Source organism: Spinacia oleracea, chromosome 4, assembly GCF_020520425.1.
Source record: "Spinacia oleracea cultivar Varoflay chromosome 4, BTI_SOV_V1, whole genome shotgun sequence".
Classification (NCBI taxonomy): Eukaryota; Viridiplantae; Streptophyta; class Magnoliopsida; order Caryophyllales; family Amaranthaceae; genus Spinacia; species Spinacia oleracea.
The window spans coordinates 56,161,840-56,189,684 of NC_079490.1; the positions used below are offsets into that span (position 1 = coordinate 56,161,840).

The 27,845-nt window shown below is 36.5% G+C and overlaps 1 protein-coding gene across 4 annotated transcripts; it reads right to left on the bottom strand.

Annotated features, from left to right (window-relative positions):
- Positions 1-94: 94 nt before the first annotated feature.
- LOC110793263 (uncharacterized) lies at positions 95-27,845 on the bottom strand. 4 transcript variants are annotated; one of them, XM_021998122.2, is made up of 23 exons: positions 27,488-27,845; positions 26,581-26,881; positions 26,233-26,433; positions 24,441-24,695; positions 14,361-14,485; positions 14,233-14,277; positions 13,671-13,752; positions 13,518-13,586; positions 13,247-13,417; positions 13,073-13,138; positions 10,817-10,885; positions 10,506-10,649; positions 10,349-10,422; positions 8,695-8,767; positions 8,522-8,595; positions 5,287-5,378; positions 5,106-5,179; positions 4,480-4,599; positions 4,091-4,127; positions 3,956-4,002; positions 1,555-1,616; positions 1,412-1,463; positions 95-501 (listed from the first exon to the last, which is right to left on the bottom strand). In XM_021998122.2, exons 3-23 carry the CDS (start codon positions 26,395-26,397, stop codon positions 448-450), a joined length of 1,950 nt encoding a protein of 649 aa, XP_021853814.1. In that variant the 5' UTR covers positions 26,398-26,433; positions 26,581-26,881; positions 27,488-27,845; the 3' UTR covers positions 95-447. The 4 variants fall into 4 exon arrangements, with proteins under 4 accessions (XP_021853814.1, XP_056682857.1, XP_021853812.1 ...); XM_056826879.1 differs by having other exon boundaries at positions 26,233-26,428; positions 27,488-27,791; XM_021998120.2 differs by having other exon boundaries at positions 8,522-8,767.

Here is a 27,845-nt window from a genome sequence, read left to right on the forward strand (position 1 = left end):
TCTGTTTTGAATTGCACCTTAACATTTTACATTTGTGTGTTTCAGATTCACGGTAAAATTTTGAAGGACAAATTTGTAACTCTTCTATCGCTGCTCTGCATAAAGCAAGATACTCTACATAACAGTACACCCAATACTGAATTACAAAATGAGCTGGAAAGATAAAAATTAAATTCAAAGAAAAATTTTGATCACAAAATTTGTAATGTACCACACATATAATACAACAAAAATACGATTCAAATCTCCAGAGGCCTGCAGTGTGCAACAGTGGAAGCTATGCAGATCTCCCAACATAACCATCCCCATCCCCATCCTTATCCTTAAAGGAGAAAACCTATAGTCGGTCATTGCTAGAGCCGCTAACCTAAGAGGCAATTGCAGTTGTTGATGCCAACACCTCCACCAGCACCATCAACATGGAGAGACACTTTGGGTGATTAGCAATCAATCTTTTGTCTTTTCAGGTCTCCCAACAAAAGCATTCAATTGCTTTTCTAGCTGCAAAATCATTATATACTCAGACTATAACCATGTGTTTTACATGAGATCATCTCCAATTTAACCCATTCAACCACAAATAGAAGACATTCTTTGTGCACCAAAACATACACATGTAGACATTGCAAAAAAGTAATAGAAACAAAAAAAAACAGAAACGGAGATAAACCACTTTGGCTCCGTTTGGTAGGGCGTAAAACGTTTTCATTGTAAAATAATTTTCCATGGAAAATATTTTTCAAGGGAAAACACAATTACAAACTAGTTTCCTTTGTTTGGTACCTTAAAGGAAAATGGGAGAAGATGGTGAAGATAGGAGAGAGAGGTAAGGAGGCAAGAAGGTAAAGTGGTTTCCCTCCTTTTCAAATGGAAAAGGGTTTTCACCTTAGAGGGAGTCATGGAAAATTGTTTTCCATTCCTTACTCAACCAAACAACGTAAAATGATTGAAAAGGGGAAAATCGTTTTCCATGAAAACGTTTTACGCCCTACCAAACGGAGCCTTTATGTAAGTAGTAGATTCTGCATTGTACCAGTTGAAAGCATCCATAAAGGGGAAAGACAAACAGAAAGGAAAGACAATGGCATTCATCCAAGTCCATTTGAGTTCAGAAGATTACGAACTAGAAGCCATAAGCATCAGGGTACTTTTAGCTTAATTAATTCCTGTAAAATAAGCTGGGCTTGGAATGCGTAATAGTCAGATAATCACTTGTTGCATCTTAATTTAACAAGGATCAAAGGTGCACTAAGCAAAGCGGGGGAAATTTTGTAAAGAGGGACGGATTTTGATTATATACTGAAGTCAAAGTTTCGGAAAAACAAATCCAGATATCAGCATGCTCAAAAACATTTAGACTGTGTTCAGCATGTCTATTTGAAACATGATTATTTTTAAGAACCCGACTCACCTGGGCATTTTTTAGCTTTTGTCTTTGCAACTCGTCTACCAGGCTCCCAATTCTGCCATGTAACCAGTTGTAATTAGAACAAAAGACTAGATATGTGACCAGACTTGAAAATACAACAAACCATCATGGATCTCACAACATACCTCTGTTGTAGTTGCATAACCTGAGTCAAAAGTTCACCCTCCTTAACAGAGATTGGCAATGTCTAGTGAAGCACAGCAAAGGCTTTTATTCAGAATCAGAAAATGATATAATAATTCTTTTTCAATTTTCCATTTTCAAGAAACAAAGATAGAAAATTCCTCTTGGATGCCCCAAGTTTCTAGTGTGGTCAAGTAAAATCATAAACAAACACTTTCGAACCATCAGAACCCATCAAAAGAGTGAGACATAACTTAGCTGTCGACAACAGGGAAATAATCCCCAAGTTTCTATTTTTTTGAAGTATATTGTTCTTTCAGAGTCGAGTAATATTTTGGTTAGTTTAGATTTTAATTTTACTTCAAATCCTGATCATGTGTAAAGGAATAACCATTCTCAAAACAAACGAAAATCATTCCTGTACTTCAAAATACAATTTAGTGATTCAGAAATATTTATTTCGCATTAAGATTAAAAAAAAAAAAATTATCTCTCATCCCGTCTCAATCCCCACCACAACCATTGTTGCCTTCCCACAACCATCATTGACCACCCCAGTAACCAGCCAACTTTTTATTTTCCCCAAATTTCAAATGTGCGTGTTTGTCTACCTGTACACCTGACCAACTATCAGACGATGTCTCTGAAACTTAAAATTTAAAATTACATCGGATCTTCTATATCCCATCCCAATAATCGTGTCCTCCCATAATTTAAGCAAATATAGGCCTTGATATTTTTTGGATTTAGTAATACAATCAAATCTTTAGGCTCAAGACAGGGGTACCACACTACCAGCTCATTTACTTGCTACACTTTGTCCAAATTTCATCATCCATCTGATTTTCAACATGCAAAACATATAGCGTGAAAAGGCTTTAACTTTGGTAAGAAAACGGAGTGAACTTGGTATTTGATTTAGATGTTGACAGAAAAGGCTTTGTGATCCAACTCGACTGAAATTCACATCTTCTACTTGCTTTGTTCTTCAATATAATCCCCAAAATGCTCAAACGAATTATGTCATATTCTTTACATTGTGGCTTCAAAATACAGTTGCGTGGTGTCATCGTCTCATTGACTACATTTATTCCACTATTACAATATTATTGTGCATATAGTCATGTTATTGACTAATATGCTAGACAAAACAAATGTTTAACACTTGTTTATCCGGAAAGTATTTAATGGGTATATGTTAAGTTTATCTGACCAAGTAGATAATGAAATTTTAACAATTGTATTTCCCTTGCCAGTACATCAATTTCAAATCAATAGCAAGTACATTCTCTCGAGCAAAGTGGAGGCAAAATCCTAAAGCCCTTTGGTCTTCACTACATCATTATATAGTATGGAACTAAACAACTGCAGCATAAACTAAGGGTAATTGTTTACAGTCCTTAGTTTATGGTAGACGAATCTGATCCTGGAGAAACTAGTGCTAGAAGCCAGTGGACATTACAATTTACACTAGAGGGTTGGAAAGTAATTATTCTTAGACCATATCAAACTCAACACCAACTCCCTTCCTTTTTTCCCCTTGTAATAGATAAACCAAAAATAAACATAGGGCAGGTTGACAGTTACTCCCTCCGTCCCATATTTATAGTCCTGTTTTCCTAACGGGGGTTCCCAAAATTATAGTCCTATTTCTATTTTTGGCCATTAAATTCTCCACTTTTCCTATGTATTATATTAATTAAAAATACATTGAAAACACAACAAAACTTCAACAGGTGCAAACCTCTTCTCATGTACTATATTCCACTTCTCCATGTACTATATTCCTCTTTTCCATGTACTTTTATTCCACTTTCTTATACAAATCAATTATCAATGTACTATATTCCACTTTTCAATGTATATTCTACTTTTCTTAAAACCCGTGTTTTTAGTCAAATGAGACATTAAATATGGGACGGAGGGTGTAATACTTTATTTTACTTTACTAATATGATTTTGTTTTGCTATCCTTTAATTCAAATTATAACCCTTATTTCTTGCATTTAGTATCAGGGCAGCCATTCGCAAATTCAACATAGCAAGGGTTGTTTCATCAGGATTCAGAATCTGAATGGCATCAGGAATGTGCAAACTGCACAAAGACATCCCTAGTGCAGTGTGCACAGTTGCCAAATCCCAACATGCTCAGGGTACAAAAGAGAACATTGTACAATAGATCCTCCCAATGGACTTCTATTTTTTAGTCAAATAACTAAATTCCATCTAGAAGCCACAGCCTCATTATAGTGATGTACAGAATATTCATGAAGACATTGCGTTTCGTGAATAAAGAAACATTCTTTCCCCCTTCTTTAAACAATCAAGTTAACTCAAGACCACTTTAATGGATTCAAATACATGGCACAGCGAGTTCTACAAAGTGGTAGTTACAAGTGGTACCTGTGAAATGCCATTACTCATTGCATCAGCTGACTCACATAGATTGTCTGCGTAGAACGAAAAGGAAGTAAGATCCACCTCAAAACAGTACTAACGGAAATGAAATTCACATTGAACATCAATAAACGGAATTACCTAGCTCCACGTGCTTAATCAATTTGGTTATTTCATCCTGCATGGAAAAAAACATATACCCTTATATTGGCTACCTTTCCAAAATCAAGATATACATTCATTCATTATCATTACCCCATTGCCTCAAAGAGGCTCCCGCAAGAAGCGGGGTAAGGGGGGTCGGGTGTACGCAACCTTACCCCTGCAATTGCAGAGAGGTTGCTTCCAATTAACCCAAAAGCGATAACGGGACGACAACGGGAAGACCATCTTCTACTTCATGGAAAGGAAGCGAAGAGGTTTTAAGAGCCATTTTGATTTAGTCCATTACATCCCACAGCTAAAAGAACAAATGAATCTTTGGCTCCATCGGAAATGGGCATACAAAATCAAAATCAAGATATACATACCCTTTGTAAATTATTCTGCTGCAAAATGTACTGCAAGGTTGGAAGGATTGCACTAGCAGAAAGGTAAGGAGGTGTGAGCCCAGCTGTGCTTCCAGGAACAGAGCTTAGGCAAGTTGAGCCCTAAAGAGAGTAAAATGGCAATGGTTGTAAGCCCAATGCCGACAAGATAAGAGTACTAAGCTCAATCCTTTAGAATTATGCAGATAAACAGAAGAAATAAAAATCCCGAAATTTAAGTAGTATCAACAAAAGGGAGTAAATCAGAAAAACCAAGTTATCAATCTGTATTGTGACGGCCCAAAGTTCTTGCTCCAAAGATGCACATGTCTTATCAACACAAGGAGATAACTTTCACATGCTTACGGTTGTTTACTCAAGTTTATACGAGGGAAAAAGAGGATAATGGTGCAATCAATTCTCTTCTTGCCTAAGCGTATGAGAAATAAAATCAGCTGAAAGCACACTAAAAAGTCCATGTGTTTCAATAATAGGGGAAAAAGAGGATAGAGGAAACTCAATTTGTTTGCAGAATGAAAATAAACAAATTTCTGTTCAACTTCATTCCAGACTGTCCTGACCTCAGGAACTTTGACACGAGTTTATACAAGGGAAAACAGAATAGTGACCTTAGGGGTGGCATCTGACATGACTTGAAAACGACCTTTACGCTGAACCACAGAACCTTCGGATGAATCCTCCACTGCATTAACAAAAATATAACAAGATAATAAAACGGACTTGTTTCATCAAGATAAGCAAAATTAAAAATTCCTGGAGAGACGTAGGAAGTGTGGACCAATCAGAAACCTAATGTATTGTTATTTGTATCTCTCCTTTGACGATATGAGATTGGACCGCTGTAATTTCTATCAGAAGGATGCCTAGGTTGCATGTTGTCCCTGAAATACAAAACCATGTCCCTCAAATTAATTAATAATCAATATGACAGCTACCGGAAAAAATATTTTAGAGCAGCAACTAGCAGTACAAGTATCCAAGAAAAGAAAACCATGGTTACAAAACAAGGTCCTATTGGGATTATGAATATCTAAGGCAAGTTATAATATGTAAAACAGTTGAAGTTACAAATTCCTGTCTATACCCATATAGAAAAAATTGGCTGGTATTCATTCCTTTAACAAGTTTTATAATGCAAAAAACAGCTTGGTTGTTCCCATAGATAGAAGAATCTATGATTATATGATCTCCTCAACAAATTTCCAACGGATAATTACATCTTTCAAGAATTAGTTTTGATAAGTTGAGATTCGAAAAGAAATTTTTGATAGAGATTCGAAGGCAAGAGTTTGACATTACATGGCTTTCTGAACAGCCATATTTATTATCTTGCTTAGATTCTTGTTGTTTGTAGGGTGTCGAACATTTATACAAACCAACTTTTTATTCAATTTGTGGGAATTCGACGATCAAACCCTCTTTAGCTCATTTGTGAGCATGATGAATCACTTCGTGTTGACTTCTTGTCAAGAAAGATTTGGTCCTCATATATTGACGAGTATGAAGAATCTACAAGAGTTACTCGAAATGGAAAATTTTCCTTAGCACAATTTTAAGACCACAGTTCCTCCCTCCATATGAACCTATCGAATCTTGTTGGACACTAACTTGATTCTTCATATACCCTCGTGTTTTCAATAATTAACAATACCCCTGAGGTTTACATTTTTTTCATGACTTGCCCTTAATGTCTAACATTGTCAAGTTGCCGTTCGTTTACTCTTTCTCCATTCCTAATTTCTCGTCGTTCCCTACCTCCCAGGCATCACCACCAACTTTACCATCCCTTCTCTTCCCACAACCCAGCCACCACAACACCGGCCACCCCCGCCATCCTCCATTATTAACCACCAACCAGAACCAGAAAACCAACCTTTCCTCTCTCTTTCTTCATATTTTCATTCTCCTTCGTCACCTCTGGCATCCCCTGAGTCGCCCCCTGCTTCTCCTACGCCAGCAGGGTCAGCCCCTACTTCTCCTATACTAGTGTCGGCCATGCCAGGGGCCCGATGCTACTCTTATTTTGTTATCTCCCGATTTCCCCTCCCTCCTCTCGAACTCCTTTTTTCAGGCGGTAGTTCGTTTGTGGTATATTAGTGGAAGAGGTAGTTAGAATAGAAGAGTATGTTACGTATATGTGTTTCGAATGTCTGGGGAATCAATTGAATTGCGGAAATATCCCATGTTTAATTTCTGAATGAGGTGCATAATCGTGAATAAAATTGAAATGGGGATTGGATCAAATGATGGTGGGCAAAGTTGTGGAGGAGAGGAGAGACAAAAGGAGGGGAAACCATGGTGGTAACTGGTGAGCATCAAGAGGGGCTTGCCATGGCAACCATGGAAGAAAGAGAAAGAAGAAGAAGAAGATTAGAAACCCCTAAATTCTAATGGCGACTTAACGGCAAGGTCACGTCGTGAAAAAAATGTAAACCTTATGGTATATGATGAATTATTGAAAACACGGTGGTATATGGTAAATTAAGTTAAACATCAGGGGTACTTGGTGAAAAATCCGTTTTCAAAATCAACATTATTATGGGTATGACCAACTTTTAGTTCATAATTCTCTACCTACATCACATGACTTTCTAATTCATAAAACCAAAAACCGAAAACCGACTGTGATAACGAACAAGCCTTTATGATTTTGCATTACTATGAAAGTTTGTATGAGGACAATATGGAAGAACAATTCTTGGGCATTTTATTTATTGTTGATTAGCTTAGACATGTATGGTTTTACAAAGCGTTAGGGGTGTAGGCTTAGCTTAGGAAGGTAAAGACTCGTTTATGGTTAGTGTTTATTAAGCTTAGTAAGCTTAGTATTCTTAAGCTTTGTATGTAGGAAAACTCATGTTTTAGCTAATCCGAATTATATAGATTTCACATGCCACATTATAATTTGAGAAGTTGATGATTAATGAAATATCAGATTGTTAAAGAAAATTCTATTTTATAAATTACAAGTTTTCCGGGAACCTTTTATAAACCACTCGGGTCCTCTTACCTTTACCCTCCTCGCAGGCTAAGGCAGCAGGGACTTTTAATAGTTACTCTTACTCAATTAGAAAATTAAACAGAAATTAGTTAATTCTTAATGTTTCAGGCGCGGTGTGAACAGTGTATGCTCATAGTTTTCTTTAACAAAAGAAACCTCAAAAAAGAAGGATTTCCAATGGCGCGTATAAGCCTTTTAGCATAATAGTGTCTAAAATAATAAATATATATAGGAAAAATTGACATTACCAGTCCCAACAATGGGCGGTCTTTTCTAAAGGTCCTAACTTTTTATTAACTTGGAGCGGTCCCAAATTTTAGGATACCTTCTCAAACGGTCCCCGCACATAACCAATATACAAATATAAATTGCACCATGATTGACTTTACGCTTTCCAAAACAAACTTTGACTCTTAATATCTCGAATTGTATAAGTAAAAATTATAAAAGGTTGATACTTACATGACTACAATTTTTTTTAAGTATGAATCCCAAAAAATAACCAAAGGTCTAGTGTAAAAAAACAAGATGATTTTATATTTACGGAACGGAGGAATTATTATTATTATTATTATTATTATTATTATTATTATTATTATTATTATTATTATTATTATTATTATTATTATTATTATTATTATTATTATTATTATTATTATTATTATTATTATTATTATTATTATTATTATTATTATTATTATTATTATTATTATGGCGATCTGGGTTGCGTTTCACATGCTATCCGGGTTGGTCCGCGGGTCAAATTCACATTCCGCGTAACACTGGATTAGATTACTAACATAACTTGGTAAATCTTATTCTCTTCCTTTTTCTCTTAAATATTTCTATAACGTTTTTAATTTGTTATGAATGCTTGTATATGATCTAGGGGGAAATACACTCACGAAGCAAAATTACACAAACGAGGAAATTAAACCCATTTATAAATAACATGGCAATGAAAAGCATGAAATATTTGAAGGTTTATGACAAAAATTCAAAAGCAGGGCAAGAGATAATTGCCTGTCCCCATCGCCAATTTGCTTCCATGAAGAGCTCGCGTTTTCATATAGGAGAGGACCGCTAAGAACCTTTTTCTGCCCAGTACTAACAAATTGCGGTAAGGAGCTACTTCGAACCAAGTTGTCACCATCAGTTCTTCCTAGTTGCTCATTTTCAGTTTTTTGAAAATGTACCTTAGCATCTGGAAGAGACGCATTTTTGTAACCAATACTCTTCATGTCATCTTCACCAATATCAAAATAGCCTCTGCGGGGAAAAAGAGTACTAATGTTAAGCAACTATGTAGCATGGAAATGGAAACAAAACCAGAAATAAAAGGGGGAAGCATAAATTATTCCAAAGAAAATAATAAATGAAACAAATACAGACAGGTTAGTCAAATTTTTTTTTTTTTCAATATTTTTATCCAAATAGCCGGGAGGATGAAAGAGACGTTAAAACGGAGAGGAAGGCTGCAAAATCTGGAGATGTACACGTTGGAAGGCAGGTGGGTCGCAGTGAGTGAGAGACAGAAAAAGAGTGACAAAGTAAGAGCATAAAAGCATAGAGTGATAGAACAGACAGTAAGATATGGGTCTAAGGTATGGACTTCTACAAGCAACTACTAGAATTCCAGGTTCACGTGTTCTTTATTTCTTTTACTTTTATGGTTGATTTAAGATGGGAATATGCTTCAGTACATCAAGTACGTTTTGAAACATTTCACAAGTAAGAGATTCTAACATTGTACAATCTAAGCTCAAAAGGTTCAACTAGAATTAGGCATTTTAATGGAAATCCACACCTTTTATGGAGCCTTTAGAAAACATTTGTGAAACTGAAATGAAAGCAGCGATTATTTCCGTGCAGCATCGTCAGCAAGGTGGCATAGGTATGGAAAATAAAAGAGAAGGTCAATATCTCCCCTCTACAAGGATATGAGTAATCCATATGACAGATCCAATGAATTTACCTATCTTTACCTGGACTCGGGAAGAAGTATGGGACACAGTTACGGATCCGAGTGTCCGGTATGTGGTGATTCGAAATACTTGGACACGGGGAATATGTCTGATATTTTGGACACGGCAGTTTTGTACATTATATTTAATGTATTTTTTTAATATTTTTTTCCCGAAGGATATCTGAAGTCTTTATTTATTTGACTGTCAAAAAATCAATAAGTTATTAATTAATTAAAAAATGTTAACTCCCCTCAAAAAAAAAAATTGACTCGTAAAAAAAAGAGAAAGGAAAAAGAAAAAAATGCTTCAGTCAAATGTCACGAGGGAATTGAAAGGTTGAAAAATAATCCTATTAAAAGACAAAACTCTATTGAAGGAAAAAATAAAAGAGGCTTTTAACCACTATCACAAGTTTTTCTCTCTCTTAAACCCACCTTTCTCTTTCTCGTTTACTGAAAACTTACACAATGTTTCCACTCTCTCTATTTTTGCGGCCATTGTCTGTTGCATTCTCCGTCCACAGGTCATCAGAAAAGAACAAGACCACCACCGTGTGAATCCCCCCACTACAGTGACCAAATATTCTACACCTTTCTCCCAATGATTGTTGTGTCGATTTTCAGATCTAGGGTTTATGCAACTTGAAACCTAAAGTAGACGCGTCGGATGGAAATTAGCCGGATCTGACCCGGATTTCATACCCGTGTTAGGTTTTGTCATCTCGTGTCGACACGGGTACGTGAACAAATCAGTTGAGTCCGGGTAACATAGGAATTTACTGAAACTGCACCATCACTCCTAGATGGAAGGGGTCAGAAATAGAACGCTTCTTGACAATGGCCATCAGTAAAGAAACATACAGGAAACTTAGTAGCAAACTTACTTAAGTGCCTGCAGGGGTTGAATAGGAAATGAAGCCAGTGAACCCTCCAAGCTATCAAGGTCATCAAACCCATCCTGAATAGGAAGTGTGCTCAATCATGTCAAAAACATCAAATTCAAATTTCAACTACTTAGGGTGAATGAAATAGATGTGTAACCTCGTGACTATTTGAAGTATTTGAATGATTCGTCCCCTCAGAAGATGGTTTATCTGTTGGGAAAGATTGATCATCAAGTATGTCCATTCGGTTCAACCCCAAATCAGGGTTTTCTGCAGTAGAACTACTGTCATCATCTTGAATCTGCAGCATAACTTCAGTATTCAAAAAAGAATTCACAAGACTGTATTTCACTGAAAGGCTACGTTAGTTGCATACAAATGCAAAACAGATGCACGTTTCACACCTGCTCTTGCATAAATGCATGACGAGGGGAGATGAGGTAAATGCAGGGAAGGGAAGAGGCTTACAAGGGCTGCCTGACTCTTCAAATCTTCCAAGTTGAAATTCCAGGCACTAATTCCTCGAATGTACTCTTGCTGCAAAAACACAGTAAGTTTAAAATGCAGCAACTACCACTTGGGACCCTAAATCTATGGAGGAACAATCTTGAGCATGTATTCTACATCTTAAAGACCTACAGAGTAACGACATGTTAGACTACATAGTAGCTGGTGAAGCAAGCAACTATGACCCTCTATATATAGTGAAATTGAATTGTACACAAACAATAGACACAATAAGATTATAATAAGACAACACAAATACGAAGTCAACAGACTTGCGGCTTCAACTATGAATGGGGAAAGAAATAAATAGGATAAAAGAAAAGATGTAACCAAAGATCATTAGGATCTACTTGACAACATGTAGCATCTCAACATATGAGGAGGAGAATGAGGGTATAACCGTATAACCTTTTTGGGGCTGGGATTATTTGTTAGACCTCAATAATTAAACTGCTAAAAATGCACGGCTTTTCACTTTCTCTCACCTTAATTTCTAAGCATTTAAAAATAATTTCAGCAAAAAAATTGCAGCCAACAGTATATACTATACAGTATGTATTGACATGATATAAACAAAAAAGGTTGTGTGAAGAATTAATTATAAAACAGCATTTCAACAGTTCTCTTTGTTTTCTTTGAGAAGTAATGTCATATTTCCATTTCCGTACTGCATGAGTGGTGAATAACAAAATGCTTAGTACATGTTCTTTACGTATCATCAAAAGAATAAGTTTTACGACAATCAGTTCGATCTTCAGATAAGTTCACATAAGAGCCAAAAATCAAGATGATGGCCAATTTAGGGCTACCAGTTTCAAGTCGCAACAAAAATAAGCTCAGAAAAGTTCACATAAGAGCCAATAAGTCAAGATAATGGTCATATTCAGATAAGTAATCATGAGGTGAAAAGAATGAAGCCTTACATGTAATTTTCCATGGTATCGACACATGTAGTAGCTTAATAACATATATCTAGGTTGATTGCATACTGGAATTAAAATCAATATTATGTAGCTTCTTTTTTGGAAAAATGAAAGATTGAAAATCTGTTAAATATCAGCCTTTATTTGACAGGATGGCCATTGTACAATTCCATGTTCAAAAAGATTACTGGCCACACACACACGCAAAAAAAAGAGCAAAACAGATAGAAGTACCAGAAGAACAAGGAATGGCCAATATCTTCAAAACATTATGCAGACAGGCAGATGACTAATTTCTCCTACTTCAGTAACATTATATCCACTAAAAGAAAGCTTCTTTTACTTTTACTTGGTAGGTAGTGTTACTACGTGTCTCTCAAATGCAACCCTAAAAGATAGGAGATAGTTTTAGCAATCAAGTAAAAGCGGATAAGTTCAAGGAAAGTTCACATAAAAAACACCATTAAGTAAACATCTTATTCTACTAACCCACCCTATGTTAAAAGTTATAAAAAAACCATCCTTATGTTATACGGAGTAATATATACCCACGGCAACGCTTTTTCCTTGATGACCTTAACCAAAACCCACCTCTCTTGATTATCATTAACCTCCCCACTACCTCACCTTTGACCTCCCCCCCCCCCCCCCCCCCACAATCACTCTTTCCTCCAATCACCCCTTTCCCAGGCCTAGGCTTCCCTTACCCTCCAACCACCCCTGCCCTACCCTAGCCTCCCACTCACCAGTACCCAATCCCACCCTTCGCCTTCGGCACCTTGCAGGTGATGGTTAAGTACAGATGACTTGACCATAGCAGTAAGTCAGCAATCCTGAACCTTCATACTTTAATACCAAGCTGGCCTTCTCTGATTCTTTAAAAGTCCCTCCTCCACTTATAATAAGAACCCCTTACATTTCATTTCCTCAATCCATTCAATGAAATCCCCTTGTATCAGCACATCAACGAACAGATTGAAAAGGATAAGGGATCATATAATAACACCATCCCCTGAAAATACTTGATTTATTTTAAGTTTGTATAGTAACTTTTTTACAAACATGGCATATCATAGTTCTTCCTTAGTTATTCATGTCCGTTCAAAACTACAATACTTTGGCAGTTCCGATTTAGAAGAATGGAATTAATGCGGACATGAAGCAAGTGGCAAGCACCAGTGAAGAATTGGATGACAATTACTTGTTTAGAGAAATCCTTAATCTGCGTTCATTAACTTTGAGAGAGAATTACTAAAGAATAGAGAGTACTGTGAAAAGCAAAAAACCTTGTTACCTGGGACAACTGCTCTTTGTCCCCATTCAAAGCATTGTTCTGGACAAGAAGATCTGCTTCTTTAACCTACATCAATAACAGAAATCATTACATATCTCAAAGAAACCACTTCCTTGAGTTAACAATTAGTAGGCTGGAAACTTCAAAGTTAAAGGCATCCAAAAAGAAGCAAACCTTGAGCACCCTAAAACGTTCACCAAGTGGAGGCAGACCATCAAGTATAGTACGGGCCAGAAATTCATATGATTTGGCATGTTTGAAAAAAGGATGCTTAAAAAGTTTCTCAGAAGTTGGTCGTTTCTTTGGATCTTTCACCAAACATGCAGCCACCATGTCTTTAAAAGACTGTAACATTGAAAGAAAAAGAAGGTGAAAAGTTATAATTTGTGCACAGTTTATCTCTCAGTAAAAGAAATAAAGAAAAAAAAAGGAAAAGAATCACCACCTTTGAGAATCGCTTATCTCTCTCATAATCAAGACCTGGTGGTGCATTTTGCAAAGTCATTAAAAGAACCTACAAAATTCCACATGAAAGAATGAAATAACGATCCTCACAAACGTCACTGTCTCGGATATTAGTTGGTAATCATAGAAACACCTTCATCGGAGGGTACTTGGAAAATGGGGCATGACCATGAGCAAGCTCAAGAGCTGTTATCCCAAAAGACCATATATCTGCTCTGTTTACACATATAAAAATAATTGAACTTCAAAAATCGAGGATGACTATGCAGTCAATAATAAGTTAATAACAGTGTTGCGCAAACCTACTGGTCTTACGTTGTATAAATCTTGTAAAGGCTTCAACCAAAAAAAAAATTAAAAAAACAGAAGAAATAGACGCTAATCCGATATCTAAACTATAAATACTGAAACCAAAGACAGCAATATCCTTTGTTACTCAAACTCAGATTCTAGGGTCAAACAGTCAAACGTTTTCAGGTGTCAAACTCAACCGTTTAATGAATTATTTTCATGTCTTTGGTCCTGAATAAATATCAAACCAAATGTCGGAGAGTTAAGTATTGATCATAGACACTTGAAATGAAGAGGCTGGAAAACCTAGGTTAGGGGCAAGACAGATTCACATCAGTTAATATCAGAGGGTAACAAAAGTTCAACTAAAGGGAATAACAATGTTGGGAAGGACATGCACATACTTAAAGTCATATCCATGTAGTTGTTGCATAACTTCGGGGGCCATCCTGCAAAAATATTTCAGTATCCGTCAAGGAATGTGATATATAAACCTTACGGATAATAAATGAATGACAACATTGACGAGTACCAGCAAGGAGTACCAACAAAGGTATTTCTAGAGCGTTGTCTATCACCAGTATCAAACATACAAGCTGAGACCCCAAAATCTGCCAACTTCACTGTGCCGTTGGTGTCCAGCAAAATATTTCCAGCCTGCAAATAGAGATTCAAAAATACATCATGATATCAGATATCATGAGCAAAACCAGTGAGAAGTCTATACAAAAATAGCAAATGAGAACTGATAAATAATTTATTTAACATTTCAGCAGTTGAGTTCATTTTCAAAGGCAGAATTCAAGGTATATCCTTCTCACATTTTGTTTCGGTCCAACAAGGCAATTAACGAAAAATGTGAAGATGAATGATTACCACATTCAAATTTTCAGACGCTATAGAAGAACCTTATTAAGGGGGCGTTTGGTTTGCTAAGGTGGAATGAATTGGTACGGAATCTCATATCTGGGTGGTATGGGTTATATTTCCCATACCAATCTGAAACTGTTTGGTATGCTTCTGGAATGGATTCTACAGTCCAATTATGTTGTTTGATTCATTCTTGGAATGGATTTGTATCCAGTTTTACTTTTATTAAATAAAGAATATACTAATAGATAGTACTCCGTGAAATCTCACCATCAAGACTGCAGCTCCATTAAAATAACATAAACATTCATAAAAAAAAAAGATTAAAAGATACAAAAATGAAATAAAGATTTACCATATTATTTAACTTGTACGATATGTAATTCAAGTAAAACATTCTAATACTGTAAATCTTTAATTCATGAATATGCAATTCAAGTAAAGTTTTGAACGGAAAGTTCAAGAAGAAACATAATAGGAAGGACGAAGGAAGGAGTAAGTTACACATCAAGCACGCCGGTGAAGGTGGAAAGTAGCCAGTGATTGGTTGCCCAAATCGGAGGTCTCCGGCGATGATTAAAAGGTCGAAGGTCGTTGATGATGATAAAGGGTCGAAGGCCCCCGTGATGATCGTCGGATTGAAGATTTGAAGGTCGCCGATGATGACTCCCAGATTGAAGGTCGCCGATGATGGCCACGGTTGAAGATGACGGGAGGCTGCAGTTTCCTCTCTCTTTATGAGTTAGGGTTAGTAACCTTGGTGGAATGGAATGTGAATCTTAGGGTAAGAGGTGGGAATGAGATTTTAGGGGTATGGAATGGAGATAGAACCCCATTGGTTTGAGACTCCATTCCAAAAAGGCCCAACCAAACAATAAAGTGGATGGAATGGACACTAACTCTATTCCAATCCTTTAAAAAATACCCAACCAAACGACCCTAAGTGTATTGCTTAATGAATACTCTTTAATCAATCCTGTTACTCATACAGCCTATTTGATATACGAGACTTGATGATCATAATGGTAATAAATTTATACGTAGCTGTGGAAAATACATTTCCTACAAATGTCCACGGTGATGCTTGTCCACCCCCAAGCCTCTCTTTTTCTTCATAATTTCCCATTACAATCCCCTCATCACTTTGAAGGTGGTATCGAGTGATGATGGAAATTTATGAACCATAAGAAGAGTTGGGAATGGAATTCTCTTACCATAGATTATGGCATGAGACAATAATTGCAAATACATAGAGATTTTCTACCTTTCCCACCATTTACTACCGCAACCAACAAGCCACGAAAGACGAAATCCAAATGATTACTCGTTCATGGTGGCAAGTCGACCTAGATTTTACTTGAAACAAGTTTAGTATTATGGTTCCTATAAGCTTATTTGTTATCCTCTTCTAGAATCGCAAAATAGATCTATACAAAATGACATTGGAAACACCTAATAGTTGTGATAATTGTTATACACTTCCTCCACTCTTATTTAGTTGATATGTTTCTCTCAGTCACGTTTGTACGTTTGTCAATGCACATAGTTGATCATTAATATCTTTAATTATGCAAAAGAGAAAATTATAAGAAGTTGATATTTTGAAAATATTTATCGAGACGCATCTAACAAGATCTCACATGACTATATCTTATCTTACGCATAAATCACAAAAGTCGGTCAAAGGAGGGTGTATGAATAGTGTTGAAGTCAAAACGTGAAAAATAAATAAGAACGGAGGAAGGAAGTAGTTGTAATATATCTTCAAAATGACTTAAATAACAATACTCTTAACGTTGAGCTCCCTAGACCTCCTTTCCTACAAGGGTGGAAGAAACCTCTTTCACACTTGCCTCCACCAAAAATACACGAAAATAAAGCTCCAATCTCACAATATAAGGCGACATATTAGGGAATTGCCCATGGGAATGAGCCAGAGGTGAAGCTTAACACATCACTTGCTCCGGTAAATAAGTCAAGCCACATAAGACTCCCAACCACCGAAATTTTCATCATTTATCTCCAAGCAAAGCACCGCATCGAAAAAAGCATCCAGTCACAAAATCTTAAGCCCCTTTCACCTTTTGAACTTCAAATACAAGGGATGTTATTGTGACTTTTCATTTCACTTGAAGTACCCGTCTCAAATCGTCGACACACCGGCATGAGTATGGATATTTTGAGTTTTCAGCACCACATTTTGGGCCAAAAACATGGAAGATTTCCACAAGATATACTATTCATAAACATAGCCACGTCTAGAGATGGCCGACCCATAGTGGGTCATGTGGGTCGGACCTACTATGACTCGTAACACAACCCGACCCAACCTGGATAATTTTTTTATGGATCATGGGTCGAATTTTTCAAACTCAACCCATTTTGACCAACCCCACTAACCCGACACGACCAACCACGGCACACCCGACCCACTTAACCCGACACACAAAACCCAGCCCACCCAACACACGAACACGACACGCCCAACCCGCCATCATTAGCCTGGATTTGTGACTCACAGATAGTTTTTTTTTAAAAAGAAAATTTAATTTTTAATAAAATTTGCTAATGGTAATGGGGCTAATAATGGCTCACGGTTGGCAACTTGGCACCAAAGCCCAAAGAGCACTAAAGTACTAAACTAACGGCTGTTTTTTTTTTTTAATAAATAATTTAATTCTAATAAAGATTTCAGGGTTACAAATGACCATATAAAAGGAAAATAGAAAGACTCTTCAGTCTTCACATCCGCCGCTCTCGTTCCACTTCCATTTTCACTCGGTACTTCGTATAATCCGCCTCTCTCCTTAGTCCTTCCTCTTCCATCTTAAGTTATTTTATAAGGGGTGATGATGATTGCTTTGAAGACAACCACCTTGCAATGCTTGTTGAGGTGGCTAGTTTACGCAATTTGACATCTCCGGAACAAAGGCCACCAATGTGGCAAGTGTTGAAGATGATACAAAAAATAAAGGCCAGTGTTGGCTCTGAAGATGAAATTGACTCCATGAAATTGACTCCACAACAGGATATTCATAGTTATTAGGCAGACATCCAAAGGGTATGTAATTTTTGATAGCTGCGATGATAACCGATAAGGTTATTAATGGCTTGAATGTTCAGGCTATCAAGACGTTTTGGTGAGAAAGGGAAGGGTAATCCTAGTACAAGAAGTGAATAACTTGTTTCTCTAAATAATTTATGATAATTAATTGCTTTTGTTATTTTTTTAATCCTAACCCGCGACCCGGCCCGCATCCTTCCTGTACTGTGTCGGTCCTGGGTCAGCTATCCCTGACCCACGACCAACAAAACTCGCCCCCAACCCGCCCGACCTGCCATGTTAGCCATCTCTAGCCACGTCCAACAAGGAGGTGAATCCCAACCGAACCAAATAATTTCATATTCCCCGTCACCCCACTAACAATAATAAAAGGTATAAGTGTGAGAAGATTACTCTTTGTGGGGTCTACGCTAGTATTAATTTATCCAAAATGGGGACCAGAACAAAAGCTTTCATCTGCTTCAAAACCTTACCCTAAAATTAAAAGAGGAGAGGATTTTGAATTCAGTATCTCATCTTGGCGCTTATAAAAGCAAGGACCATAATATAAAAGCAAGGACACTAAACCTGGGAGTGTGACAAGATACAAAATAAAGGATTCTCAACAAGTTGTTTAGCTCCTCAAACTCTCAATCAATCATGAGGATTACCTAGGAAATGATAAGTACAAGACAAGTAATCACCGTCCCGGACAGCAAAGAAAGAAAAAGGAATATAGATATTGACAATCAATAAAGAGAGGATAAAATGATACTAAAAGGGTGTTCCTATGCTGATGAATCCTACAATAAAAAACATTACGCTCTCCATACTTGACCAAAGGGGAAAAGGAGATGAAAGCTATGAACCAATCCTTCCAAAAAATAACTTAACACATTATCATCCATTTTATAAAAGATCATACCGGCTACAAATCTACAATGAAAAAATATACAGTACTGCAAGCAAGATGCTTTAGACAACTTAGTTACTAGAGGGCACCCTCCTTAAGACTTAGATATACAATTTCATCTCAAGAAGATGATTCCTTTTCTCCTCACCTAGAGACCAAATAATGAGAAAATACCTCAGAAGCCTCTTAAATCTTCGAGCTACACCCATTAGAAGCTTAAAAAGGAAATAAAATACAAAGGTAAATCTGAAAGTCATATAACCCCTAAAGAAAATTAATCCCTTTCCCATTCGTCTATCAACCTAGAAACATTCTCTATAGGAGGGTCCTTAAAACACTCATCTGAAGACTACCCCCTTAGAGTAAGAGTGTAAGACCAAGATAAGCAAGAACCAAATTATAGATACAGTATACCAGCGAAAAAAAGAAAAGGTATCCAAGACAATGGGATGGAAACATGGATATTTCATATTTTCCCAAACGATACTAAACTATGTATTGTGATAGGTTTGGTTATAATATGTTGTTATTAAAGCATTTTTTTTTATTTTACTAATTAAATATGTAGAGTTATTGAAACATGCTACTTTAAGTAATTAATCATTAGCAAATATATAACCCACATAGGTTTGGTATAATGTGTTGAAAAATTACTTAAACGTTTTTAAAAAAAGCAGGTTACACTAAAACCCATAAATATAAAGTTTATAAAAAAAAATTATGCCACACCAATATGCTCCATTCATCCGTTACGAACCGCATCCATGACAATGTGTTAAGGTGATCGCGACCACTTTTGTGGTTTCTTTCCATAATTTTGTTTCTTGGAACAGCATGAGGCCACTGGGTAAACATCGACCAATGAAACAAGAAAGGGCATGCTTGGATTAAGGGTAATGTATTAACGGGGTAATAAAAGTCAAACTAAGGTAATTGAAGGTAATGATGATGAGGGGATGAAGTGGTAGCAAAGGGAACAAGCTAGTGTTGGCAAGAAGAAAATAAAAGGGAAGGGGGAACAAATACCCTCATCATGGGGGGAATAGTTACCCACCATCCCACTAGGGTGATTATTACCCTCATTTGGGGGGTAATTACTTCCCCCTTCCTCCCTTCTCCTCACAACACCACCACTACCACAACTTCTCATCACAATACCACCGGATCACCCTCCTTGCAACCACCTCAATTCACCTTCATTGTCCTTTTATTATGGTGGTTTGACTTTTATTACCCCCATAATCCATTACACCCAATCCAAGCGTGCCCAAAAGATAGATAAACAAGGAGTATTAAAACAACCTCTTTGAGAAATAAACACCAATAAAAAATCTAGCATATTCTCCATGGACTAACCCCTAAAACTTTATAGAAGCTCTTCTTCAAGAAATATAAATGGTCTTTGTTTAATTCTTCTACATTTTTTCATGTCATAATTTGATAGTAAATTCAGGCTACATGGAAGCGTAAATATCATCCTTCATTTTAGACGTTACAAAATTTTCAAAATAAACCAACTTGCTATCCGGCAGGATCTAACACCAACTTGCTATCTGGAATCAATTCGTCTTCAATGGCTCGCTTTGCATGTAAAGTTCTCTCTTCTTCCTATTCTACTAGTACGGGTAAGTTAAAGACGTGATAACTTTTCCTACTCTTTTTTAAGCGTTGGTTCTGCTTTTCCTGCCTCGATTTTCTCGATCTCACGATCGAAGGAAGCAAAGGCAGTCGTCGGTGCCCGCAAATCGTGTGTAGAATATAAGTATGAGAAACCAAGTCGTGTATAACTTAAAAATGAGAATAAGCACAACCCAAAGACATGGATGGAATCAATGTCTACTTAGAGTCCTCCAAGGAAATTATTTACAATGCAATAAATTGGTAACTCGACATGAAACCATCTACTAACCATCAAACTTGATGTGAAAGCATACGGACTCACTTGAGTTTAAAGAGGATTGGGACTTCGATTAGAAGCATATGATTTATTCAGCCATAACTTCTACCCAAAAAAAAACACTTATATTTCCTACTCCCTCCATTCCAAATTAATTTTCGCAATTTCCTTTTTCGTATGTCCCAAGTTAATTGTCATATTTCCTTTTATGATATGGAGTTATGGACCCACTAATATTTTATTTCCTCTCCATTCCCGCTACCAAAAGTTATCGCCCCATATCCTCATTTTCAATTAAAAAAATAATCTTCTACTATCTCCCACCATACCTACTTTTCTATAAACTATAATAGATAAGCTTACAATAACTTATCGCATAAAACTACATGAAAAGCCTATTGCGACAATTAAATTGGGACGAAGGGAGTAGTAAATAGTTCTTTAGAAATTATTTATATATAAACACTTTTGAGTTTAACCATAATACCTTTGTAGTAACTCTAAGTGATAGAACCACAATTTACCATTTGTTTAGCCCATTATATATATCGTATAACAAAAACCCTCCAAAGATTTTAAGTTATAGAAGTAATATGACATGAGAGTTTTTGGCATTGTTTTTTTTATTAATTTTCCACTAACTAATTTTTCTTTTTTTTTTCAAAATTTTCTTTTCTTATTTGTGGGTTTACAGTCTATTCTCTTCATCCTCCTCTCTACATAAATCATAGGAACAAACAACAATGGCAGCCATATTATATTATGCCAACTACCCACAACCTAGTTCGCTCCTACAATTGAAATATGAATTTGGTAACTACTTAATTTTTCATTGCCTTATTTTTCTTCAATCATTGCGCGTGAAATTAACCAAGAGTCTGGTTGCTAAAACTTATTGCAAAAACAGCTCAGCAAGGTGAAGCTATAATAGACCCCTCGTTTTTGCTCTCTTCTCCCCTCACACCCTCTGTTTTTCTCCCGCTAATCATAATGAACCAACATCAATGCCATCTCTCTCTAAAAAAAAAGAAAAAGAACATTTCGAAATTCATTCAGATCGACAATTTTAATTTTTTAAAGGAAGAATGTTCTTTTTTTTATTTTAGGACTGGTCAATTCTTTTCAAAGAGTGAATTAGTGATAGAGGATGTGGGGTTGAGTGGTTGGGGGAATAAGAGACTAATAAATTCCATGAAATAGGGTATCAATAGTGTCAATTGGTTACTGAGGCTAATAAGAGAAACACATAAAAGACAAAATGTTATTTAAATGAACAAACGAGTATGTACTAAAAACTACAGGTATTATGGTCTGATTGGAAAGTTCCATCAAAAGATAATTTTGGCTCGCCGTGAAACAGTTCCCATAAGCTCTAATTCCTTCCACACCCTCTGGAGATTTTTGGGCTTCTAGGAAAAAATTTAATATTTCTTTGAAACCCCGGCCAAATTTATGTTTCTCAAGTTGAAAAACACTTCCAAGAGATTGGCCAAACACTAACTAAATTTGGAGATCATTCAATTTGTAAGTCCTTTAGGATGGCCTTTTGAGCAACTAAGTTGTGATAAACCCTAAGGAACTCTTGGCTAAAGGTTAAGTCGCGAAGGCATTTGGGTATTTATTAGAAGCATAATAAGGGAGATAAGGCATGAAAATGGTCATTGTAAAGTATGAAGTTGAAACGAAAAGAAGCACTAGACTCTCAATGGACGGATCTACTTCGGAAAAATAATGTAACCCTTTGAGATGAAAGTAGATTTAGCGAGCTTTCCAACTAACACATCATGTATGCAAAATGGATAAGAAATGAAACAGATACAGCCAATATAAATTATGTTGTATCATGTCTAAATCCCATAAGTGGCCGTGAACCCCTTAGCACAATCTTACACGAGTGGATACCACGCCAAGGAAATTTCCATGCTTTGGCTTCAACATGAAGGTTGAGGAGAAGGAGTCACTACTCTCGCTTACAATACGTCTTTCTTACTTCCTCATCATTATATATAAATATATTGTATCTTTATTCTAGCCTTATCATTTGGCTACTAATCTTCCGCGGGTAGCCAAGCTCTAATCACTCACCATCCATTTTTTTCTAGTTCCCTGAAAACAACATTCGACTTGCTCTTTGATCAAAGCACCTTTTACGAATTTGGTGGATGATATACACTTTTGGAAAGACTGATAGTTTGGAAGAAGCTTCGAAGAACTTTATGTTGGATTGGGAAGGAAGACAGATTCAAAATATTCAGATTAGGTTGTTGAGGGTAATTCCGTAATAGGTAGAAGTTATAATAGAGTAGATAAGAAACGGGATGAAGTCACGTATGTTGGATGAAAGTAAGAAGAAAGCTCCTGAGGTTGTAAAAGGGCCAATGTATGAAGTAAAGCAATTATGGAAGCATGTCTTAATCCAAAGCAAGGCAATTGCAATCAAAAAGGAGAAGAGATCCAAAGAATTAGGCCTCATTTTGAGTCCTATTTTACTTTTAGCGGACAAGTGCTAGACTGCTTGGGTTTATTAGCTTTAGACCCATTTCCATGTCCCCAACTAACAACCACTCCCATCACTACGCAATCCAATCCAACCCAACCCAACTTACATTTCCAACTCATTTTTTGGTTTTGGTACAGCACAAATCAAAATACCATTCCCTCCAACCGTACACTCACCATCACAATAGCACCAACTGAATTTCAATTCCATTCCAAGCCAGTGGCAAATCATACCAACACTTACCAATCAAGTGCTACTCCTTTCTTCCTCTATTAAGCACCCAGAGAGTATACTAACTATGCAGTTTGATCTGTTGATCGGGAATGCTGTGCAAATACTATCCATTGATGAGCATAGGAGGAAAGGCCATTTTAGGAAGGACTATTACATTTGATAGTAGCTTGAAGAAGAATATAGTTAGTTTGTTAGAGTAGAAGCTCTATAAATGGTGAAATCAGTGAGGGTGAAGGTATGTTAGAATATTGTGGATAGTTTTCTTTAGCTTCTAAAGTATCAATTGGGCCAGAATCAAGCCTCTTGAGAGCTTGAATATCCTTTCATCTGTAATTTCCATCTAATTAATCAAATTATTTTTTCTTCCTTAACTTCTGTCGTTAATGGTGTCTAGGCTATGTTAATTCATAGTACATGATGAACTTAAATTTAACTGTGCATAGACAAGTAATGTCTAGCATGAGAACTATATTTTGTAGTTTCCGAAAAAAATCAGACTTCTAAATAAACTAAAAATTCAAAACTCGAAATGAAACAAGGACTTAACTCTTCAATTGTGGAAATCTTTGTGTTTCTTACACTCTTTAAGTTCATATTTATCTACTTTTCTCATTAAAATCAACACAACACCCTCAAATATCATAAATTTCATCTTATTCGTGAAGAAAACTTGTAGAACAAAATCTGAAATTCATTAATTTCAACCACCACGAATCTAAACTTTCCTCTACTCCCTAATCCATCAGTAAATACCAAAACAGGGGTGATTTTTTTGTAAAAGTGACAAATCACTGTATGCTTGTAAATTTGTAAGAATATAATCTATCTATAGAGAGTCAATAATGAAATATTGCATTTTATATCGACCTTTCGAATGAAGGCTGGCAAATACGTAATTAAAAATGCTGCCTATCAAATATTTATGCATATCTTAGCACTAGCACATAAGCATTAGATTGCTGCTATTTCATCATCGCTCATCAACTCACAAAGCATGAAGCAACATAAATACTTCAGATGACTGGTTTATAAATCCAATCTTCCTTGACAGTGTTGGACATCCCTCAAATCTCCAATGTGAAAAGGCATCAGAAGATGCCAAATGAAGAAAAGAAAAATAAATATAGCATCACAAAATGAAACTGATAATATTACCTTCACATCTCTATGAATATGGCCATGAGCATGAAGATAAAGAAGTGCTTTAAGAGTTTCACAAAGTAATGTAGCAATAACAGGTTCCTCGAAGCCTTCAGGATAGGTGGACTTCATTATGTGAAGGCAAGATCCTCCAGCCATATATGGCATCACAACCCAAAGGCTGTGGCCTGCAGTGAATGAGCAATGAGCACGTAACACATTTGAATGATCAATCAAACTCATTGTATGCACCTCACGACGAATTCCATCCTGCAAAAGTAGGAGCACATGCAATCAGTAACCAAAATATGCCTTTTTCATCGGGCCATAAAATGAAATTTTCATCATGTTTACTATAGATATTACAATTTAGTATCCATTTGCCTCTAAATTCTCCTCTTCGGCATTTTTCTCTTTCAAAACTACGGAAATCTAGATAAGTCTTAGAAGTTTCAAGAGTTTTCCTCATCAAACTAACCAAGCAATGGGAAAACCGGAATTTTTTTCTTCACAACAGTTCCGCTCTTTTAAATATCCCCAAAGTGAAAAATATCGTTTTTTTTTTACATGAGCAATCTCTGGTATAATATAAGTATGGCTGCAAATATAGTCTTCCAAAAATGGATGAGATGCCTCCAAAAGCGGAAGCTGGGTTTGGCTACGTCACTTGACTTTGCTTGCTTTGCTCAGCTAGCAGTGAGTCTTGCTCACATGCTTCACTTTACTGTGAGTTGGCTGCCTATCTTAAAAGAGAATTGAGTTTGCCTTTTGAAAATTGAAGATTGGCTACAAATTTTCGGTGTGTAGGGGTTTGGAAGGGCAAGGAAAAAGTTGCTTTGGAGAAATGCATTGGAATCATGTGGAGCATTTGGTCGCAGAGAAATGATTATATTTTTAATGGTGTGGATGTTCCATGTCAACGACACCTTGTCACTTTGCTAGTAATCTAGTATATTTAATGGATAAAGCGGCTGGGGCTCTTTCACTGCAGGAAAAGCAAAGGCATCGGATATTTGAAATTTAATTAACACGGTTCCTTGTGAGGGCACCTTGCCTGCCTGCTGCTTTCCTATTCTGCTGGTTTAATAAAATATTTTTCTTATCAAAATAAATAACAATAGAATTAAACAATAGCCAAGCAGATTATTTAAACAATAGAATAAATAACAATAGAATTGGCCTTCCATATATTTCATTTTCAGCTAGACTCTAGCACTTAATACAATAGCCAAGCAGATTATTAAAAAAAGGTTGCTTAAAGTCAAAGTCATCAAGGACCAAAATGTAGACCTTTGGGAAGAAAAAGTAAATAAGTTAAGAAAAAAAGGAAGACTTCCAAACCTGAGACAGTCAAGTCATTCATTATCATTATCATTATCATTACCCCATTGTCTCAAAGAGGCTCCGGCAAGAAACGGGGTAAGGGGGGGTCGGGTGTACGCAACCTTTTCTGCAATTGCAGAGAGAGGTTGTTTCCAATTGACCCAAAAGCGATAACGGGATGACAGGAGACAGTCAAGTCATTCTAAAAAAGTAAATATGTTTTATGTAATTTTTCAGGATACCACAGGATACAAGCCTATTCATCAGGTGATCCACCAAACTAGGCCCTACTGTAACTCTAACACTTAGCTCATGTTTTTGTGCAGTGTGGAGTGTGGACTGCAAAATATTTGCAACTTATAAATGTAAAATAGAGCACGCTTACGGAGTACAATAGGAATCACGTTTTCTAGTGAGAGTACTTCCAAAAGAAGTACACTACAAGAACGAAAAAAAGTGCAGGAAAATAAAGGTAAGCACATACCAAGTCATTATTGCATCTCTCCAGATCAAGAACCTTAATAGCAACTACCTCATTAAAAGGAATACAAAGAGCCCTGTATACAGTAGCACTTACGCCTTCCCCAACTTCCTCATACAACTTGTAGTCCTTTGCATCAACAGGATATTTTTTCTCCAGCACCTCCATTGTCCTTCTTATAGTGCCATTCTCGTTTCTTCTTCACTTCCAAATGCAGCAGATAGTATACAAAAGAACATGTATGCAAAAATCGAAGTAATATTAGACTTCCTCCAGATCGACAACATTTTCACAACTTAGCAGCCTGTCCAAGGCATTGCTCACCAAATAACGGTCTAACAAGTATCTTACCTGTGAAGGAGCACCCACTAGTAGATTCTACAGAGTTCACTACCTCTGGCAATACACGATTTAGTCTGGATTCAGTTAGTTGTTACCTAATATCAGATACAGTGCTAAGCTCAACTAAACCACATCTGAAACTAACTTCTCCGGGCATTAGTTGGGAATGGGTATCACAAATTTGGACCCATTCCCACTAGTCTCCAAAAAGGGAAACAAATAGATCTGCAAACTACCAAATAATAATGCAGAACTCCAATAGTAAGCGCTTTCTTGAACCAGCAGAGAGATAACAGCAACAAGAAAATATCTGCACATAGATAAAACAGCTCTATTACATAATTTTGTTCAAAGTTGATAAATATGAGGATAATTCCAAAAAAGCACAATCAAACATTCTATCAGTTTACAAAACAATTATAAATCATATAATAGAATAAATGATAGATACTTATGAAGTATGAGTTACATTATTACTCGTTGCAGATTATATAATGGGCTCCAACGCATCACACATGTGCATTAACAAGTACAACAATCAGATACACTTTCTGAAATGCAAAAGCAGGCCCATCCTGAGCCAGAGCACGAGGGGTGCCCGATGCCCGCACTGGACCAAGGGAGAAAAGGATAATACGAAGTATGATTTATCAAGTACAATTCTGAGCTCGGTATAGACTAACCAGACATAAAACAACACCAAAATAAAGCCAATAAAAAATTCAAGAAAATAAATTTAACAGCAAGATTTCATCATTTGGAAGTTGAAACATCATATCAGGCAAAATCCGTCATTTTCCACATAAGACTAAACACTTCTTGGATCTATAAAACACAAATAAAATCCACAGAAAATTAAAAAATAAATCATTACAAAGTATAAAATTGAAGAAATAGATGAGGAAAGAAGCTATACACTGTCGTCCAACACCGAAAATAGCAGCGGCAGAGAAGGAGAGGTTGAAAGTCTCCCAAATTAAAAATCGACAATGGCAGAGGCACCTCCGAGTAGAGGTGATGATACAACTAATATACAGGAGGAGACAATCAGAACGCCGGAGGGCGGAGGAGGAGGAGGCAATCAGAACGCCGGAGGGCGGAGGAAGAAGGAGACGAAAAGGAGATGTGAGTTGGACTGTTGGAGACTTGGAATTTGAGGAGAGAGAAATTCATTTAGCTCTTTTTTATTAGCACAAATTTATTTCTTTGTACCGAAATAAGTTTTCCATGCGGATACAGTCGGGTAGTAAAAAATGATCTGATCTGAGAAGCCG